Consider the following 21,767-nt stretch of genomic DNA (forward strand, 5'->3'; position numbering starts at 1 on the left):
TAATCATATCCTAGTCCTCAATAGATAATTATGGGAAAATAACATGTAAATGCATTTTCAATTTGATATTTTCAGTTTACAAATATAGAGCAATCATGTTTTCGATCTGGATTGGGAAGTTAGGAATCTATTTTAGTAGTTTTTCATCATTTAGACTGAAAGAACTATGGAGTTGGTATTCTGTTTCAATTACAAAGATGTTTTTATCTCAGCAGCCTGAAAACATACTAATTTTATATTAAATCAATTTATTGTTTATATTTGGTAAAATTAGTACAAAATTTTCAGTTAAATCAATTTATTGTTTGTATTTGGTAAAATTAGTACAAAATAACCGTTCAATAACTTGTTCTTGCCTTCCAGTGAGGATGAACTGGAAGAAACAAATGGAAATAATCCCATTGACATTGAGGTTGATCAAAACAAGGAAAGCAAAAAGGAGGTATTTTTTCCCCCTAGTATTGTTTAGGCGAATACGTTTTATTACTAGTTTCATAAATAAAACATTCCTCTTGCTTGTTTTACTTAATATATTAAGTGCTATGTGGAAAGCAGCATGACTGTTTTTTCAACAATACTGTCTCTGCTTTGTAGATTGTATAATTTTGTTTGCCAATAGATATGAATAAAGGAAGCCTTAAAGGAGAGAAAATAGCACTAATGAGTAATGATGTTCCCTAGGACAGCAGTCCTCGCTGACTTTCTTCATAAACCATTAGCTCAGTAGGCTAGCAAGTGGTCTGGTGAATTCCAGGCAGCCTTAGGGTCTCCATTCACACTATAGCTGCCCCAGCATCTGCCCATCCTGGGCACCCATGCCGTGCCTGGGGTGACTGCAGGGAGCTGGCAGGGACTCAGCACAGCCCTCCTGTTACTCAGAAGCAATAATTTGGTCACACCAGGGTGAGCCAGGACCATCCTCTCTCACATGGTGACTGTTTCATTTCATCACTTAAAAAAATAATTATACAAGAGATTGTAGTTTCTGGATTCAGGGGGCTCGCGAACCCCTACAATTGCATGTAACTTTTACATAGGTTCATAGAGGTATTTTTCCGAAGACACAGTCTATAGTTTCAATAAAATTTCTCAGAGAGTTCTCTCTCTCTGCTCCAAATTATAAGAACAGTTATTTTATTTATTTATTTATTTTTATTTTTTATTTTTTTTGAGACGGAGTCTCGCTCTGTCGCCCAGGCTGGAGTGCAGTGGTGCGATCTCAGCTCACTGCAAGCTCCGCCTCCCGGGTTCACGCGATTCTCCTGCCTCAGCCTCCCCAGTAGCTGGGACTACAGGCGCCGCCACCACGCCCGGCTAGTTTTTTTTGTATTTTTTAGTAGAGACGGGGTTTCACCGTGTTAGCCAGGATGGTCTCCATCTCCTGACCTCGTGATCCGCCCGTCTCGGCCTCCCAAAGTGCTGGGATTACAGGCTTGAGCCACCACGCCCGGCCAGTTATTTTAAGCCTGTAAAAACAGAAGGGTCTAAATTTATCTAAGCTTTAAAATGACCTCAGTAATATATGCTTCTTATAGACAAGGTAGGAAATACAGCCAACTGAAAGAAGAAAATTAAAGCAATTTATATTATTATTATCCATAATCACTGTCAACCTTTTGGTGACTTTTTCCTGAGAACTCTCAGTAAAATGTATATTCTTAATTCTGAATCTAGTCACTTTTTGGAAATAATAAAATGGGAGCTCTGTAATTTTTCGAACCTTTTAAAATTTACTCTACCTTGGTTTTTTTTTTTTTTTTTCTTTTTTGAGACAGGGTCTTCTGTGTCACCCAGGCTGGAATGCAGTGGCACCGTGACTCACTGCAGCTGCCAGCTCCTGGGCTCAAGCAGTCCTTCCACTGTGGCCTCCCAAAGTGCTGGGATAACAGGCATGAGCCATCCCCAGCCCAGCCCCTTGATTTTTTTTTTTTTTTTTTTTTTTTTTTTTTGAGACAGTCTCACTCTGTTGCCCAGGCTGGAGTGCAGTAGTATGATCTTGGCTCACTGCAACCCCTGCCTCCCAGGTTCAAGTGATTCTCCTGCCTCAGCCTCCCGAGTAGCTGGGATTACAGGCACATGCCACCATACCCTGCTAGTTTTTTTTGATTTTTAGTAGAGATGGGGTTCCACCATGTTGGTCAGGCTGGACCTTGAATTTTTTTTATGTCAAATATATTTGTATACGTAGCTATATATTATTCTGTCACATAAATGTTTCATAATTGAGTTACCTTATTCTATGTGGATTTCCCAGTTGTTTATTCTTCCTGTTTTTTGCTTTTATAAACAATGCTGGATTGATTGATTCTCACATAACTCAATATTTGTGCTTGTAGGTTTTTTTTTTTTATTAGAACTAATTCCTGGAAGTTGAATTGTTGAGTCAGCGTGTTCTAGATATATATATTGTTGAGGCGTTTTTTGGTTATATATCAGCAAATTGGAAATTGGTCTTTTTTTTTTGCGTAATTTATATGAATGCCCAGATAAGATCCTGAGGGTTAGCTAAATTAGATTATTTGGGAAATCATATTGTAGTTGGAGTTTTTATTAAGCTTTGTTTTGATGTATTGCTATTTACCAGGTTTTTCAGTGGCACATTTTAAATGAGAGAAAACACTTGATTTCATACAATTTTTATAATTCCTGTTTATATAATGTTATTTCTGATTCAGAAAGAAAATGGCTAAATCATAGTTTCTTTTTTTTGGGATGGAGTCTTGCTCTGTCCCCCAGGCTGGAGTGCGGTGGTCCAATCTCAGCTCACTGCAACCTCTGCCTCCTGGGTTCAAGCAATTCTCTGCTTCAGCCTTCCAAGTAGCTGGGATTACAGGGGCCCGCCACCACACCTGATTAATTTTTGTATTTTTACTAGAGACAGGGTTTCACCATCTTGGCCAGGCTAGTCTTGAACTCCTGACCTCAAGTGATCCACCTGCCTCGGCCTCCCAAAGTGCTGAGATTACAGCCGTGAGCCACCACACCTGGCCCATCATAGTTTCTTTTTTTGTTTTTTTTTTTTGTTTTTTTGAGAGGAGTCACGCTCTGTCACCCAGCCTGGAGTGGGTGATGCGATCTCATCTCACTGCAAGCTCCGCCTCCCGGGTTCATGCCATTCTCCTGCCTCAGCCTCCCAAGTAGCTGGGACTACAGACACCTGCCACGACACCCGGCTAATTTTTTGTATTTTTACTAGAGACGGGGTTTCACCGTGTTAGCCAGGATGGTCTCGATCTCCTGACCTTGTGATCCGCCCGCCTGGGCCTCCCAAAGTGCTGGGATTACAGGTGTGAGCCACTGCGCCCAGCCGCCTGGCCCATAGTTTCTTTTAAGTGTTAAAATGATACTAGAACAGGCATAGTCAGTTGGTGATCTTTATTAAACATCATGGTCCCATACAGAGCACAGTTTATTGCCTACTAATATTTTTGTATTACCGGCTTGTTGAAGAAATTATCTCTACCATGATAGTTTTGCAGTGTCTTTAGCTCAGTCTTTTAAAATACGAAGCAGAAAGTCATATTTTCAGCTTTATCAGTGAATGCTAATGCACTAACAAGATGAAATTATGAGCAATTATAAAAACTTCTTGGCCGGGCGCGGTGGCTCAAGCCTGTAATCCCAGCACTTTGGGAGGCCGAGACGGGCGGATCACGAGGTCAGGAGATCAAGACCATCCTGGCTAACACGGTGAAACCCCGTCTCTACTAAAAATACAAGAAAATTAGCCGGGCGAGGTGGCGGGCGCCTGTAGTCCCAGCTACTCGGGAGGCTGAGGCAGGAGAATGGCGTGAACCCGGGAGGCGGAGCTTGCAGTGAGCCGAGATCGCGCCACTGCACTCCAGCCTGGGGCACAGAGCAAGACTCCGTCTCAAAAAAAAAAAAAAAAAAAAAAACAAAACAAAACAAAAAAAAAAACTTCTTATTCTTAAAATGGTTACCAGTAAATTATATTCTTTAACTTGACAAGATTTTACTGTTTCATTTCTGAAGGTTTTGGTTTTACAGAAGTTAATAGCCGTCATGCATTTTTAAATGAGAAGGTATATTATTTTAGAGTAAGTCATATAAGTTGCCCTAAAAATTGTGTTCTCCAAAAATGTGTATAAAAAGCCATAATTTCATGTAGATAAATACAGATGTGTGTGTGGCCACAAAACTCATTAGCAGAGAATACAGATATTTTTTTAGGAAGCCAAGAATTCTTATTTTCTTTGGCTTAAAATGATAGAGTAAGGAAGTCTTTGTACAAGGAGGAGTGGAACACAGTTTCATTGTGTTTAGTCAAAACTCCATAGCCCAAATTCTGTCTGTGAACTGCCTGTTAGAATTTGTAGATCTCATTTGGTTCTGATAGGGCATGGTATTTGTCTTAGATTGTTTTGGTGCCATGCTAAGGAAATAAATACGTTTATTGACTTTTTTTTTTTAAGTTTCATTTATCACATATGTATATCATGCAGGTGCCCCCTACTGAGACAGTTCCTCAGGTCAAAAAAGAAAAACATAGCACACAAGCTAAAAATAGAGCAAAAAGGAAACCTCCTAAAGGAATGTTTCTTTCTCAAGAAGATGTGGAGGCTGTTTCTGCCAATGCCACTGCTGCTACCACGGTGCTGAGACAACTAGACATGGAACTAGTTTCAGTCAAACGACAGGTACTCCTAAGCCGGGTCTTGGATGTAAAAGAGTTAATTAGCACTTTAGAGGTGTTTCTGTTATTCATATATGTGAACGTTCTCTTTCCATAAATCTCAAAGGAGCATTCTGTTTCTAAGGAATTGGACAGATCTTGAGTACTAGCCCATTGATTTTTTTTTCTTTTTAATGAACATATAAATTGAAGTGGATGGATATAGTGTCATCTGAAAGTATTTCTGAAGTATATAGGAAAGCATATGAATAATATCATATTTATATTATATATGTGTCTGTGTCTCCATGATTTCTTGCAATATGAACACACCCCCGGAACCTGCATCTGAATCAGAAAATGGAATGTTACCCCCAGGCCCATGCGTTTCCCTCCTGGCCACTATGCCATGGAATGCGGCATTCCCTCAGCAACTTCACCCCTCTTTTATTACCTACTTGTAGGTGACCACTATTCTGATTTTTTTTCTTTTTAATTTTATTTTGTTTTTGAGACAGTGTCTTGTCCTGTTGCCCAGGCTGGGGTACAGCGGTGCAATCTTGGCTCACTGTAACCTTTGCTTCCAGGGCTCAAGCGATCCTCCCACCTCAGTCTCCCAAGTAGTTGGGAGTACAGGCGCTTGCCATCACAACTGGCTAATTTTTTGTATTTTTGGTAGAGACGGGGTTTTGCCATGTTCCCCACGCTGGTCTTGAACTCCTGAGTTGAAGTGATCTGCCTGCCTCAGCCTCCCAAAGTGTACTGAGATTACAGGTGTGAGCTACCACACTTAACCCTGTTCTGATGTTTAAACCATAGGTTGTTTTTGTCCATTTTTGAGTTTTACAGAAATCAAACTCATATGATACTGTTTATTTTATGTCTGGCTTTCTTTCAACCTGAGAGCTAAACAGTTTTTCAAAGCGGTCCTGTTATTTGATGTGTGTTTTGGTTGCACATCAGCGTTTCCCAGCTGTAGCACTATCACCATGTTGGGCTGTTCTGTGCACTGTAAGATGTTTAGCAGCATCCCTGGTCTTGACCCACTAAATGCTAGTAGCACCCTCCCCCTACCAGTTGTGACAACAGAAGTATCCCTAGGCATCACCAGATTACCTCACAGGGGCACAGTTGTCCCCATTTGAGAACCACTGCTCTACATCATTGCTACATTTTGGTAGTCTTACATTTTAGACCTTCTAATGGGTTATAATGATGCCTCATTGTACTTCTTATTTGGCAGTTCCCTGACGGCTAATGAGGTTGCTCACCTTTTCATCCATTTGTTGGCCATTTGGACATCCTCTTTTGTGAGACGTACTCAAGTCTTATCTGTTGTTTCTGTCAGGCTGCATATTTTCTTACTGGTTTATAGGTGTTATTTAGGCTCTGAGTTGTTTTCTACAACTCGTATTGTAAATACGGTAAATATGTTTCCCATTCTGTGACTCTTAATGGTATCTTTTGATGAACAGTAATTTTAATTTTAAGGTAGTTTAGTTTCTTAGTCTTTTCAGGTTAGTGTTTTTGAGTTCTGTTCACCTTTCTCAAGGTCATGACGATATTCTCCCATGTTAATCTTAGAAGTGTTGTTTTACCTTTTACATTTTGATCTAGAAATGTTTTTCTGTATTTGTTGTTACATGTAGGATTAATAGTCACTGTTTTGTTTTCATATGAGTATCAATTTGGTCAAGTATTTGTTGAAGAAACTGTCCTTTCTCCTTTGCAATGCAGCAGTACCTTTGTTTTACATCTAGTGTCTGTATGCATATGGGTCTGGTTCTCTGTTGCTTTGATCTGTTTGTCCATCCTTCACCAATACATACTGTCCTAACTTTATGTACTTTATTTTAGTTATCTAGTGTAATATAAGTTCTCCAAGATTGTCTTGGTTATCCCTGGCCTTTTAATTTCCATATAAAATTTAGAATTACTTTATCAATTTTCAGAAAAATAATTTGAATTTTGATTGGGATTGTATTGCATCTATAGATAAAAATGGAGAATTAATGTCTTTATTGAGTTTCCTCATCAGTGAACATGATATACCCCTCCGCTTCTGTAGGCCTGTAATTTCTCTCAATGTTGTGTTGTTTTCTGTGTAAGAACTTACGCATCTGTTGTTAGTCATTCCATGATATTTGGTACTTTTTTGTGCTCTTGTAAAGGATATTGTTTTTTAAATCACTTTTTGTAATTATTTTTGCCTGCTATGTAGCTTATTATTTTAATCCGATTGCATAGTACATTTAAACTGAAAGTTCAACCTAGTAGTTGGTTCCTGTCCTTTCATTCTCTCTCTGGAATTCAGTTCCAGAAACCCATCAGCAAGTTGTTGACTGACAGTTTGTTTTTGGTTTTTGCTGCTTTTGATTTATCTTGATGGTTCCCTTGGAGGGTTAAACAGGAGACCAACTGTCGTCTCATAGACGCTAAGAGCAGGGTGTGCGGCCGTCTTCTTTGTGGTTTAGGGAGGCAGCCCAGACCGGGACCCACGTACACTCTGTGTGCCCAGAGGAGCAGCTTCTTGTCATGGCTGCTGGCACAGCTGCACTCTACTCTTAGGAGAATCACTTAATCTTTGTAGGCCTCTTTTCAAATGAGATTAATCCCGGCCTGCCTGATCTCACAGAATGTGTCTGGGCTACTGTGTGAGAGAGCATTTGAAGCTCTGTTTGCGCTGGAAGAACTCTCTCTGGGGCTGTGAGCTCTTGTTGACATTGTTACCTTCCTTTACAAGGATGCTCCTTTTTCCCTCTGCTGAGTGAGCTCCTGGTGGTTGCTGTTTAATACATTGAGGAAAGAAAAAGAGGCCCTTCTCTTCCACGGAGGTGTTACTGACTCCATAGTATGAGAGAGAAAAGATTCTTTGGTTTTCAGAGCAGGGTCAAGAGCAAGAATTTTTAAAATTTGAAGGTCGCTCACAATTATGAAGAGGGAGGACTGAGCCTCATTCAGAGAGGAGGTGGGTGATTTCCTTTCCACAGCCTTTTAGGGCCACAGAGCAGCAGTGTGTTCATTGCCAAATGTGCTTCTAGACTCAAAATGGGCAGTCAGTCCACAGGGGCCACTTGTTCTGGAGGCCGTCATGTTTGGTATATCAAGGATACATTCTGAGAATAACAGAAAACTTGACTAACAACAGCTTAAGCAATTTAGGGTTTATTTTCCTCAAATAGCAAGAAGTGCCAGCATCAGTGGCCACTGGTGTTACTCATGTGTTCAGTGATGCTCTCAGGGACTCAGGTACTTTTCAGGTCTTCTACTCTGCCATTCTCAGCTGTTGGCTTTTCATCTTGCTTGTTGCCTCATGTTGGAAGCTGCTGGAGCCATTTTGCAACCCTCACATCTGCATTCAGGGCAGTATGAAGAGGAGGTGGGGGTGGAGGTAAGCAGTCTGTCCCTTTTAGCAGGAAAAGCAAAAGCTTTACCAGAAGCTCCTTAGCTGAATTCTGTGTGCCTGTGCTTTGTGTACTGCTCTTCCTCCTTCCCAGGACATCATCAGCCTCTACCAGCGAGAAGGGGGCTGGGCATGTCTCATAAATTAGCCAGTGAACAGTGCAGGTTGCATTAGGTCTTTCTCTGAGTGGAGAATAAAATGATCTGACATTAAAAGAGGAATCACTGGCCGGGCGCGGTGGCTCAAGCCTGTAATCCCAGCACTTTGGGAGGCCGAGACGGGCGGATCACGAGGTCAGGAGATCGAGACCATCCTGGCTAACACGGTGAAACCCCGTCTCTACTAAAAAATACAAAAAACTAGCCGGGCGAAGTGGCGGGCGCCTGTAGTCCCAGCTACTTGGGAGGCTGAGGCAGGAGAATGGCGTGAACCCGGGAGGCGGAGCTTGCAGTGAGCTGAGATCCGGCCACTGCACTCCAGCCTGGGCGACAGAGCGAGACTCAGTCTCAAAAAAAAAAAAAAGAGGAATCACTATGCCCACAGTAAAGTAGAAAACAAAGTTCTGTATGACTGAGGGTTGGGTAGGAAGGTAGTGGAAGGGTGGTGGTGTCTAGGTAGGGTGCCAGGACAAGTGGATGACTTTTCCATTTTTCATCTTGTCTTTTTCTTTAAGTGTGATTACCTTTGCATCCTTTTTCTTACCTGTTTCGTTGCCACTCACTTTCCAGTTAGCATGATGGTGGCAGCTAATCTCTGGGGTTTTTTCTGCTTAATAAACACTAGATGTTTGGGGGGCGTATTTTGGTTTTTTTTTTTTTTGGAGACAGGATCTTGGTCTGTTGTCCATCCTGGGACTGTAGTGTTACAGTCATGGAAGGCCTGGGCTCAAGCAGTTGCCCACCTCAGCCCCCTAAGTGGGTAGGACTACAGGTGAGCACCACCACACATGGCTAATTTTTTAAATTTTTTGGTAGAGACAGGGTCTCGCTGTGTCACGCAGGCTGGTCTTGAACTCCTGGGCTCAAATGATCCTGCCTTGGCCTCCCAAAGTGCTGTGATTATAGATGTGAGTCACTGCACTAGCCTAATTTTTTTTTGGCAGTATCTGGCCCTGTCACCCAGGCTGAAGTGCAGTGGTGTGATCTTGGCTCACTGCAACCCCTGCCTCCCAGGCTCAAGCCATCTTCCCACCTCAGCCTCCAAGTAGCTGGGACTACACAGCCTAGATATTTCTTTTTTTTTTTTTTTTTTTTTTTAATTTAAGTTCTAGGGTACATGTGCATAACATGCAGGTTTGTTACGTATGTATACATGTGCTGTGTTGGTGTGCTGCACCCATTAACTCATCATTTACATTAGGTATATCTCCTAATGCTATCCCTTCCCCCTCCCCCCACCCCACCACAGGCCCAGGTGTGTGGTGTTCCCCATCCTGTGTCCAAGTGTTCTCATTGTTCAGTTCCCACCTATGAGTGAGAACATGTGGTGTTTGGTTTTCTGTCCTTGCGATAGTTTGCTCAGAATGATGGTTTCCAGTTTCATCCATGTCCCTACAAAGGGCATGAATTCATCCTTTTTTATGGCTGCATAGTATTCCATGGTGTATATGCAGCCTAGATATTTCTGATATGGAAAATGCATCAGGAAGAGGGTATAGGCTACTGAGCATTTAGAGCTAACTTTTAGTTCAGAATTTGTAGATGTTTTGCATTTAATCTCTCTGCTTCTTTCATAACGTTACTTAATCACAGTGCAATATATACCCAGTTTTGTACTATCTATGAACAACCAGCTAGAATGACAAGAGTGGTCTGTTTCACTGAAATGCAAAGAGGACATGTAACATTCTGAACCTTGACTTTTTCCTGCTACAAGTTGCTATGTTGCATTTTTAGCCAAAAAGGAATCCAGTGAACATAATCTGAGTACTTTGCAGTTTTCCTGGGTTTTTGGTAACTGAAAGACCACTGAGCAAGATCCTAAGATTGGGCCGGGCACGGTGGCTCAAGCCTGTAATCCCGGCACTTTGGGAGGCCGAGACGGGCGGATCACGAGGTCAGGAGATTGAGACCATCCTGGCTAACCCGGTGAAACCCCGTCTCTACAAAAAATACAAAAAACTAGCCGGGCGAGGTGGCGGGCGCCTGTAGTCCCAGCTACTACAGGAGGCTGAGGCAGGAGCATGGTGTAAACCTGGGAGGCGGAGCTTGCAGTGAGCTGAGATCCAGCCACTGCACTCCAGCCCAGGCGACAGAGCAAGACTCCGTCTCAAAAAAATAAAATAAAATAAAAGATCCTAAGATTGTACTGTCTAGTATGGCAGCCAGCAGCCCCGTGTGTGGTTGTTTAAATTTAGATTAATTACAAGTGAAAAAAATTTTTAAATTTTTGGGTAGCATCTTCTACTCATGAATGTCTTTTACATGTTACTTGAGAAAATCAAGCTCCTCTTCCCTTGGATTTCTTAGTTGCTTGTGTGAGTTTTCAAAGATGAAAAATGCTGGAGTTCAGAGTTCCCTGGTGCTTGACACAGATATGCCTTCTACTTGGAGTAGACAGAAAATAGCATACTTCCGTGACCTGTCTCATTCAAGGGTCCATGGGAAAATTAAAGAGCAGCCATAGCCTGGGTGGTTGGTATTGTTTGTGGTCTTTCTTTTGATTGCGTAAGAGCAGGGAAAGATTACCTTGAGCCAAGGCAGTAATGTGGAAAAAGATAATTTGTAGGAAAATGAAGTGACAGTTAATCAAAGTTAGACTTCTAGAAAACTCACTGATACTGTATTCTCCCTGCCCTCCCATCATTAAACCTGTGCTTGTGCACTTCCGCCCTGTGAAGAAGTGGTGGACAGCACAGTGATCTTGGGGCACTGTGAGGCTGTACCTGCAGTTCTGTTGTAAAGACTGGGCCTTTTTGGTCTTTACTGTGGCTGCTCTGTTATTTCAGTTCAATCCTATGTGGTAGGAAGCCCAGGGATTTCTTCTGTCTTTTATATAAGACTCCAGGTAGGTGTTTTGCTGCTCACATATCACCTGTTAGGAAGCTGTGGATCCAGGACTGTGTACGTGAGAGCCCCTCCATCCCCTCCTCCTTGGGTTGTACCTTATCGGTTGCTCCGAACAAGCAAATAATAAACGTAGTTAGATGCTTCAAAGGATACCATAGGGACCTCAGAATTCAGCTACAATAGATGTTAGTAATGTCTTTATTCTTGGGTCTTTGTTTTTTAAGTTCTCTTTTCATACCTTTATGTAGTTTTTATTTTTAAAATGAAAATCATTTTCTCCTTCCTAGATCCAGAATATTAAACAGACAAACAGTGCTCTCAAAGAAAAACTTGATGGTGGAATAGAACCTTACCGACTTCCAGAGGTAGGATTATGTTAACATCATCTCAGAAGTCATGCTCAAGTTTTACATGTTTAAGAATTTAATATCGGTGTGGTACATCCCCAGTGTACATCTCTTGGAAGAGTATATGGACATAATTTTATGAACCTAGTTGATGTTAAAATTCCGATAAGAGAAAATGAAAGTTTCATTAAACATACTCATCTCTAAATGTAATGTGCTAAAATGTCTCATTTGGATATCCAGGTCATTCAGAAATGTAATGCACGTTGGACTACGGAAGAGCAGCTTCTCGCCGTACAAGGTAGGGGAAATTCCTCGAAAGTGTTTAGGAGGCCGGGTGTGGTGGCTCACACCTGTAATCCCAACACTTTGGGAGCCTGATGCATTTGCTTGAGCCCAGGAGCTCAAGGCTGCTTTGATCCATGATCACACCACTGCATTCCAGCCTGGACAACAGAGTGAGACCCCGACTTTAAAAAAAATTTTTTTAAATAGAAACAAAAAGAGCTTAGGAGGATTGGTAGATTTTAGGGAAAAGTTATGTCCCGCCCTATTCCCAGCACCTATTTATGTAGAAATAGATGCTTGGACAGTTATGTTCTAGTGGATATCATTTTAGCCAAATGACCATATCCCTTTCGGCTTTTTTCTTTTCCTTTCCCACTTCTCACAAGTTGTGAAAACTTAACCTGGAACCCTCAGTTTTCTAAAGGTGTGAGTATTTCATTTTACTAGTTACTCATCGCGCTCTGACTAGTCAAGAAGTACAAAACCCTAAAAGAAGCAGACAGAGTGTTCGGATTTTAAGGTTGGGGGCGCTCTGGACCTGCGATACCAAAAGATGAATGCAGAATGTCCCCAACCCTAGGGCAGTTGCTGGGTGACTTCAACTGTTACGTGACATGTAATGGGAAGACAGATGTCAAAATGTCAGGGTCGGTCATCTCCAGAATGTATCTAGAATTGACTGGTACTTTTTCCTACTCTTATAATACATGAAATTAGTGCCTGCTGTTAAAAACCTGTATGTTTTCTTATCTGGATAAAGAGGTAAGTGTCACTTGTGGTTTTAAAAAAATGTTTTTCTCTTGTATTTTAAAAAATGCTTTCTTACATCCTTAGCCATCAGAAAATACGGCCGAGATTTTCAGGCAATCTCAGATGTGATCGGGAACAAATCAGTGGTACAAGTGAAAAACTTTTTTGTAAATTATCGACGCCGCTTCAACATAGATGAAGTTTTACAAGAATGGGAGGCAGAACATGGTAAAGAAGAGACCAATGGGCCTAGTAACCAGAAGCCTGTGAAGTCCCCAGATAATTGCATTAAGATGCCTGAAGAGGAAGACGAGGTAAATCTGAAACAAAACAGTCACTTCTCTGTCAGGTTCATGCTTGATATTGCAGTTTCTAAAGTGATGAATTTTTTCAGCTGTAGAGATTTTTAGGTTTCAGCTGTGTTAGTAACTTCACTATTACCTGTAAATAGCCATAATGTGTATGCATTGACTCCAGTTCTTGGTCCCTGTATATTATTCACATTTTAATTTCTGGGCAAATTCATAATTCCATCCTGGTTTCCTCCAGCTACAAAATACTCTGCATTATCAGTTTTTCCTTAAATACAGTAAAATCTTGAATGACAAAGATAAGGGAGTGGGGGCACAAACAAAAAGTGAAAACGCAGTGAAAGCCATTCTGAAACACTAAGGTGGAAGTTCTGTGAGGAATGTCAGTGAAGCTCAGTCATCTGAAATGTGTGGTCACATCATCATGAGGTTCGTGGACTTCATGGGGAGTCTGCACAGCAAGCCAACGAGGAACTCTTGAGACCTCTCCCTGCTGTCCAGATCTTTCAGCCTTTGATGCTCTTTGGAGCTGATTGGCTTAAATATTGATGGGGACAATTCTGTGGCTGGCTGGAACTTCTGTGATGGTGGCTAATTTCTGGAATGATAGCCCTGGTTTCATCTCTCACCTTCCTGCTTCCCGTGTCAGGGGCACCTGCCATTTCCCCATCTAGCCTGGCCTGCCTTGCTGTTATGTTTGTGCCTCTACTCCCAGAGCAGATGAGCCTGGGGCTGGGCATAAGAAAGAGTTACTTGCCAATCACTTCACATCTGAATTTATTCACAGGCATGATAATTTAAGAATTAATTTAGCTTTCACATCAAAGCCTTTTCCAAACCATACTGGAATGATTTGAGATTACCTGTTTTGTATTGTGTGTGCTACCATTTTGCTCCGAGGGCCAGGCTCTAGAAACAGCCCAGAAGGCCCCTCCTGACCTGAGCATGGAAGTACCTTGGGAGGTATTGGCATTCCCTGCGAGTGTGGTGCTGCCACTCCATGCAGGGCCTCTTTGCCGACTGGAAAAAGGACCTCAAGGCACAGCCATCTGTAAGAACACCATTGAAACGTATGAATTTTGTTAGAATTAGATTCTTCAGAGCCTTTTGCCAGAAAATCTTGTAATAAGTGTACCAAATCTATAATATTGCCAAGGTCAGTACCCCTGAATCTCCCCCATGAATAGCTCTGCCTGAAAAGAACATGTGAGTAAAATAATGGTGTTTTTGTCTTTCAGCAGTGATGTTTTTCTTTGTTCTTCTTTGTTTTTATTTTCAGTAATTTCTGTACCAGCACTAATTGCCCCTGTTAGCACTCAGTTTAGGAAGCATTGAAAGCTGGAGACTGCTGGGGAAGAACCGTTAGAATATGCAGGAATGAAAGCTTGCTTCCTGTGTGTGTTTTCCGGCTTCAGTCCCAGGATGACTGGAAGCAGAAACAGTCGGGAGCTCTGGCTGTATTCCCTCTTCACATTTGATCAAAGCCAGTGCTGGCTGGGCTGGCATAACAAATCTCGTAGTAAATTTAGGACCAAGAGTCACTACCAACAGGATGTCATTTGTTGTGCGTATGCTTTTTTCTTCATTCTCTTACTTTTGGATCATTGGTTGACTGACTTAAGTGACTCAAGTATTTTTTTTTCTTAACCTTGTATTAGCCCAGAAGGTTCCTCCGTAATGATCCACTTACCATGTGGATTGCACATCAAAGCACCGTCTTTCTTTTCACAGTCTAGTTATGGCTTCTCCGAGCAGCAGATCATAGTTTATTCCTGGTGGTTGATCTTCCATGTCTCTGTTAACCCAGCCTTCTCTGTAAAACAGAATGAACTAACTCGAGTTTAGTGCTGCATAGTCCTTATATCCCTTTACAAACTTTTCACTCCGCTAGTCATTTAAAATGTACACCCTCATACCTTTCTTTTCCTGTTCTTTTTCTTTCTTTCTTTCTTTCTTTCTTTTGTTTTTTCTTTTTGAGACAGAGTCTCCCTCTGTCACCCAGGCTGGAGTGCAGTCGCGCACTCTCAGCTCACTGCAACCTCCGTCTCCCAGGTTCAAGTGCTTCTCCTGCCTCAGCCCTCAGCCTCCCTAGTAGCTGGGATTGTGGGTGTGCACCATCACGCCTGGCTAATTTTTGTATTTTTAGTAGAGATGGGGTTTCGCCATGTTGACCAGGCTGGTTTCAAACTCCTGATCTCAAGTGATCCGCCAGCCTCTGCCTCCCAAAGTGCTGGGATAACAGGCGTGAGCCACCTCGCCCGGCCTATTTCTTGAGTTTCTTTCTTTTTCTGCTTCTTGTAGTGCCAGCCCTGCCCTGCCACCACCTGGTTTTCTGTTCTCCATATGTTAGTTTGCAGAAGGAAATTAATCTAGTGACCAGCTGCTTCTCTGTGTCCAAGGGCCTAAGGGAACTTGTTAGAATGCTGGCTTACTTGTGTGTCTGGTGAGTCCGCAGAACTTGGGGTGTGTGTGATTTCACCTTTTTATTTGTCCTGTAGAGTCCAGCAGCTGAGAAAGATGTCTGCTGGTGTCCTGCCTGTCCCCTCTGCCTCAGGTTTTATGTATTATACAGAAGCCACAGGGAGAACATGATAATTCCTAGAATTTCTAGTAACAGAATGGTCTGTCAGTTGTAGATTATTTCCTTTAGGTCTTAGAGGTGGGTAGGTAGCCCAAGTATTTTGAGCTTTTGAAATTGGTAGTTATTTGATGTGGACAAGGGTAGGTTGGGGACGGTGTCACAGCCAACCTTACATTGAAGAAAGGGTCCCATGGGATGGAAAGAAAGATGTCACTTAAAATTACAAAATGATTGAGTCTGTTACCAGTGAGGAGAAATCTCCTCATTTATCTAAGAACAGTTCTTGTAAATTGTATAATTTTTAACTGAAGGAACAATCACTTTGAGATTTTGGACACATAGCCCAGTTGTTTCTCTAGCAATAAGATACCATGAGCGTGGCAGAGAGCAGTAAGATGTTATGCAACCTTTAGGTTTGGGTCTGGGAGTCAGTTTTAAAAAATGGGAGAGGGGAGTTAGGAAATGCCTCATAGCTTTTAAAGAAGATCCTGAGATGGTATGGGCTCTTGTATCCCTTCTGGAACCAGTGGCTGGGCGCTGAATGGGCTGGGTGCCACAGCATGCCCTCAAGCCAGTGAGAGGAGTTAGGGCTGCCACTGTGCTCATATGTCCTTTTCAGGGTTTTTTGTTCATTTGTGTTTTTGGGACAGAGTCTTGCTCTGTTGCCCAGAGCAAGTGGAGTGCAATGGTACGATCTTAGCTCACTGCAACCTCCACCTCTCGAGCCCATGATTCTAGTGCCTGGCTGGGACTACAGGTGTGCGCCACCTCACCCGAGCAATATTTCTTTTCAGTAGAGACAAGGTTTTACCTTGTTGGCAAGGCTGGTCTCAAATTCCTGGCCTCAAATGATCCACCTGCCTCAGCCTCCCAAAGTGCTAGGATTACAGGCATGAGCCACTGTGCCAGGCCATTTTCAGGCACTTAAATTTAATCCTGGTGAAGTAGGTATTATCACTATATATCTTCTTCACGTGAAGAAACTGAAGCTCAAAAAGACTGATAACTTGTTTGCACAAATCTAGAAAGTGGGAGGGCCAGGGTTTGAGCCCAAGACGTCTCGCTGGAGAGGCCACACACTTGCCCTGCCCTTAAGAACATGGTGCGCTGGTTGCGGTGACTCACACCTGTAATCCCAGAACTTTGGGAGGCCGAGGCAGGCAGATCATGAGGTCAGGAGTTCGAGACCAGTCTGGCCAACATGATGAAATCCTGCCTCTACTAAAAATACAAAAATTAGCTGGGCGTGGAGGCGGGTGCCTGTAGTTCCAGCTACTTGGGAGGCTGAGGCAGAAGAATTGCTTGACCTGGGAGGTGGAGGTTGCAGTGAGCCGAGATGGCACCACTGCACTCCAGCCTGGGCGACATAGTGAGACCTGTCTCAAAAAAAAAAAAAAAAAAAAACAACTGGGTATTTGCTCTGCAGGTGTGCTGGCTACCTTCTCTTTTTAGTACACTGGAAATAGCAGCTTGTGTTGTTTACCTACTCTTTGATCCTTTTTTTTCTTTCTCTTGGCCTCAGGCTCCTTCTGTTCTGGATGTCAGATATGCGTCTGCCTCCTGAGAAACTCTGGTGGCTTTGGACACTTGGTGTGGACTACTGTGTTATCCGGGATATCAGGTATTATGAGACATCACCTAGCCATCTGCATCACATCTCTCTGGACAAGCAGCTATTACCAAAAAAGGCATATACTTCCAGTCCTGTGCTCCATCTGCCTTAATTCTTTGCTCGTTCCTCCATGTTGGCGCCACTTCCCAGAGAGCTCCACTGCATCTCACACTCTGCCCACGTGCTGGGGAAATCTCATGGCCTGCACATCTCTTGTGACTCTGGGAACCGCCTCCCCCGCCGGAGCCCCCGAGCCCCACCAATGGCAGCTCTTCCCAGTCAGCAGCTTCAGAGCAGGCAGTCTCCTTGGAAGGCCCGACTCTGTTCCTGCATGGCCTGCAATTTCTACTTTGTGCATAGAGTAATTTTCAGAGTAACCGCGACCCTGTTGGCCTTCTAGAAAGTTTGTCTTTTTCTTTTCTGAGACAACCACCTAAGTGATAATATGCTTTTTTGGAAATCAATATATATTGCCGGACTGCATCATAACCTTTATCATGCCAAGCATCCTGATGCAGCTCACATTTCCCTAAACATGGGGTATAGGTATGGTTTATAAATTGAGTTGGCTTAAACCTCTCCCTTCTCCCTTCCCAAGTGTCACAAAGCTCATTTACTGCAACTGTCATCGGACACTGTAGCTTAAAGGGAATGTGGACCTCAATGCTTTCTGCCTTCAACTTCTCAGCATTGTGACCCCAGGGTGGGTGCCACCCCATCTTTTCCTGCCCCCCACTCCCACCCCCACCCCCACCCCCCACCTCCAAGAGGTTCGGCCCACATCACTGTACCTGGTGCTTGTACATTTGGAATTGGTGCCTTCTCCTTTTGGCAACCATGGTATCAATCCCTTTTCTCTTTTAGTGTCTTATTTCTTCTTTCAAGTTATTTGCTAGCCAAAGATGACATCACTGAGATTAGGAGACAGGGGAGAGCTTGCTGCAGATTCTGACAGTGCAGATTTTAAATGTCAGGATATTAGGATAGCTGGCACTGGTTTATGAAAGCTGCACGTTGTTCCACGTTCTCTCGGTGTGCCTGGCCCTTTCAGTGGCACACTGTATGTCAGTTTGTGTCCTTCATGTGCTGATGTGATTACACAAACACCATCCACTCTCCTTTCATATCAGAGTACAGGACAGAGAAGTGATCAATGTATTGGTCTAGTGAGACTGAGATGAAAAGAAATAACCTACAAAGTGGTCTGTAATGCCTTTTGGTTGGACTGGGAACAAGTAAAAATTTCTAATAAACATCTTGAGACTTCCAGAATCACTTTTGTTATCTTACCAGACCTTGGGCCTGCTGAGGGTTGAGGAGCAGACAGACTGCATTCTAACATACCCTGTTCCCACCCCACGGCCATTCAGACTGCACTAAATACGCTGAAGTTGCTTTTGTTGTTGTTATTTGCATCATTTGGATATTTTTTTTTCTGCTTTCAATACCAAAAAAATGCAGATGCTTTAAAGCATAAACAGAATTCTTAAGAATTTAAAATATGCAATTAAAATTTGATATGTTTTGACTCCCAAGCACCTTGTTTTTTGTTGTTGTTGTTGAAATCAGCTGATTATCTCTTTAGAAAGAGGGTCAGCTAGAAGCCTAGGTTTTTTGGAATTGCAAATTTTTTTTAGTATAGTCTGGAGAAAGGTCCTTCAAAAGGGAAGTTCAATGGGACTTGCCCGCCCTTCATCATCTCGTTCCCGTGCCAGGTGTGTGTTGGTCACGTAAAAGCCTGGGAAGCATCAGAGGAGTCCCGGATTGCCGCTGCTGTGTGGAGACAGGGTTAGCAAAATGACACTAGTGATGAGGGAGGGGCTTCTTTTCACCATAAGCCTGCTGTGTACACCGAGGGCGGCAGGAGAAGCATGGGAAGGAGTCAGCCTAAGTTTGCACATTGCGTAAAGGGGACACTAAGGTATGAGCTGAAGCTTTAGGTTCTCCTTGCTTCCCTCAAGGCCTCCTTCTTGCTAACAGAAGCAGTAGGCAGTTGCTGCAGTATGTTTCTCACCCTGCCAATAGGTCTGTCTGTATCTCTCTTAAGGAAAATAGCCTGGTCCCTCCTGGCAGTGCTTGGAAGCTTGATGCTGATTCTTATATAGCGTGGCAAGCCGACCAGCAGTGCCAGGCCTTCATCTGTATTCTGCACTATCCCTTTACTGGGTTCCTGGCACTGAATGGCCTCCAGCCCTGAAGAATCACTTGTGATCACAGCAACTGAACTGGGCTTTCTCCCAGAGAGGAAGGGGCATGTCATTTTGACTTGACAGAGGGGAAAATGGGAGCTGTCCTTGACTGCCTTTGTTGTGCTTTCCCGCGTAAGATAGCACTGTGTTTTCAACTGTTTTCATTACACCGTCTTTGCAATGATGTAAATGTAAGAGATCACTCAGCTTTAAAAGCAAAGTGGTTTCATCTTATTTATATGAAGACTTTTTAACATATCAAGAATTAGGTGCATTGGCAGGTAGGGTTTGGGGTGTGATAACTGCTTCAGATGGAATGTTCACTTAAGCTTTGTCTTCTTAAAAATTATCAATGTGAATGTCATAATTATATATATTTTTGTGGAAAACTTTCTCCTAAGTATAAGTTATTGTGCAAAATATAGTATCATTGATGCAAATAATAGTTTAACTTTTAGTTTAGAAATCCTAAAAAATATAAATTGTATTGCATATGCATTAAAAGTTTGTTTTATTTAATTTTATGTAGATGTGTAAAGTGTTAGGTAAAATTTTTTTCACTTACCCATTTAAACACCTTGTTACTTGAATATTGTGTTGACTGGTCTGCAACAGTGATCTACTCTGTAATATAGCTCTTTTAACTGGGAAGGAACCATGCCCCAGCTGTGCTGATTACATTAGTGTTGGCACACAGTCGGGTGCTCGTGTAACACAAATGCCACGTTGTCTGGGTGTACAGTGTTTGTGGAGACGCCACTTCCTCAAAATGGTTTTTGATCGTTTTTAACCTGTAAGACCTTTTGATGCTCACAAACCTCTATTCAACACACAAAACAAAAATGAAAAGGTAGTTGGGTTGTAAAAGTTGACTGTGGTGGACTCATTAAGCGGTGGTTTTCTGTTCATCTAAAGTTTCCTCAAATACCACAGACCACTATTAAGTGTGCTCATTGTCACTTTAAATTTCAGCTATACCCTATTTTTGTCATTCTAAATATCAGACGTACTATTGGTATAATTGCACACCAAAAATAAGCCAAACAGTGCATTATGCTAACTGGATCCCTGCTTTTATGTGAGCTAAGGAAAGATGGAGCCAGCTCCAACTAGGGCCTCTTTTTCTCTCTCGTCTATCCTGTTTCTAAACCGAATGATCCAGGATTCAAGCTTCTAGTGTCAAGTGAAACTTTCCTCAGATGAACTCCAGGTAGCTAGGTCACCTAAATCTAGTGGTCCTGTGTGATGCTCTTTCTGCCAGTCCCTGAATCTCTGCAGCTTCTCTTACCTGTAGTAAAGCACAATTGCAGTGACGTCGCATTCCGAAGAAGGAAGGTCAGCAGAGGCTATGCATGTTGTGTGATGATGAGTGTTTACAGCCACCTTCTCCTAAAACGAAATTTATACTGGGGTGGATAGTATTCCATTATGTAGACTTATCGACTTTGCTAAGTGCTTTTTAGACAGCTTAAAAATTTTCAAGATTTTAAAAGATGTATAAGGTTAAGTTTGCAAATATAATGGAAATGCTGTATATCTTTTGAAGTGATAAAATCCACGTTGGAATTTTAAAGAAAACATGTTGTAATAATGCTGTTGTAAGTAATATTTTAATGTCTCTCTGCCTGTTTTCTATTTCAGCACATTCATTGTGGTGAATGTTCATAGCATTATAACTGCTTAGCCATTGAATGATAACATTTGTTAGTGGAAATTGGAAAATTTATTTGTGAAATTCTGCAGAATTCATTTTTCTATTTCCAATATTTGCTGAGGTTAAATAAAAAATTTTCAAGCCATTGATGTAATAAAATATGAAATGAAAGCATTTTCTGCACCCCACGCTCCATCAAAGCAGTAGCCTACCCTGTAACAAAGTGGAGTTCTTTCTCTCCTTTTGAGTGAGCCTTGGGGTTTCCAAATGTATAATTTCCTCCAAATCAGACCCTGTGGAAATACCACCAGGGATGCCTTTTGTTCTTAACCTTTTGCTCTACCTGAACCTACATTTTTTTTATATATATGATACTTTGATAGTTGGAATCAAGTTGAAGCACATGAATTCATAAAGTTTGTGATAGTTGTGGGCTTAAATGCAAGGGTTCAGTAGGAGACCTTTTCCCCCCGTGGATGGATTTTCTTTTTTCAGCCTGACCAGGGTTTTGGCCTGATCCCTGGAGGCGGGATGGTGGCAGTGCAGAGGCAAGATCACTGCCTCTGTGGCCTCTGTTGAGCCAAGAGTGCATGCGCAGCGTGCCGGTGGTTTCCTGAGGAGCATGAAGAAGCTGGCGGTGGCTGTGGTCTCGTGGTCTTCCCTTTATTAGCTGGTTTGTAGGGTTTGGTTAGATAACTACTGTAGATTTAGGCTAGAAGTCCAGTGCACTACCCATTGTTGCCACTGAGCCTGCTCACTAGGTAACTTCTATAGAAATCCAATTTCTAGGTCCAGGCAGGTGGCGCTCCTGTGTGTGACTGCACAGTGTAGGAGGGTTGTAGAAGGGTGACGGGGACCAGCCTTCCCAGCGTTGACAGTCTAGTGGAGGACACTGCACATATCCTCCAAGTGACAACAGTCAGCACCACAACAAGTAGAGCCGCAGCTGCAGGCGGGTCTGGGAGGGAGGTCGCAGCCGCCTTGCGTCTAA

At 42.5% G+C, this 21,767-nt stretch overlaps 1 protein-coding gene across 5 annotated transcripts in view; it reads left to right on the plus strand.

Annotated features, from left to right (window-relative positions):
* The window catches only part of RCOR1 (REST corepressor 1), a 135,155-nt gene extending 114,234 nt beyond the window's left edge, over positions 1–20,921 (plus strand). For 3 of the 5 annotated variants that reach the window (XR_012416154.1, XM_065518521.1, XM_073998290.1), the window contains 6 exons: positions 364–442; positions 4,464–4,658; positions 11,332–11,409; positions 11,635–11,692; positions 12,514–12,743; positions 16,844–20,921. Coding sequence is in view for 3 of the 5 variants with exons in the window: in XM_065518521.1 (XP_065374593.1) it covers positions 364–442; positions 4,464–4,658; positions 11,332–11,409; positions 11,635–11,692; positions 12,514–12,743; positions 16,844–16,885 (682 nt within the window). In the remaining 2 variants the exon portion in view is untranslated. The remainder of the gene's footprint in view (positions 1–363; positions 443–4,463; positions 4,659–11,331; positions 11,410–11,634; positions 11,693–12,513; positions 12,744–16,843) is intronic. The other 2 variants (XR_012416155.1, XM_065518522.1) reach the window with 1 other exon arrangement.
* Positions 20,922–21,767: the final 846 nt, after the last annotated feature.

Source organism: Macaca fascicularis, chromosome 7, assembly GCF_037993035.2.
Source record: "Macaca fascicularis isolate 582-1 chromosome 7, T2T-MFA8v1.1".
Lineage (NCBI taxonomy): Eukaryota > Metazoa > Chordata > Mammalia > Primates > Cercopithecidae > Macaca > Macaca fascicularis.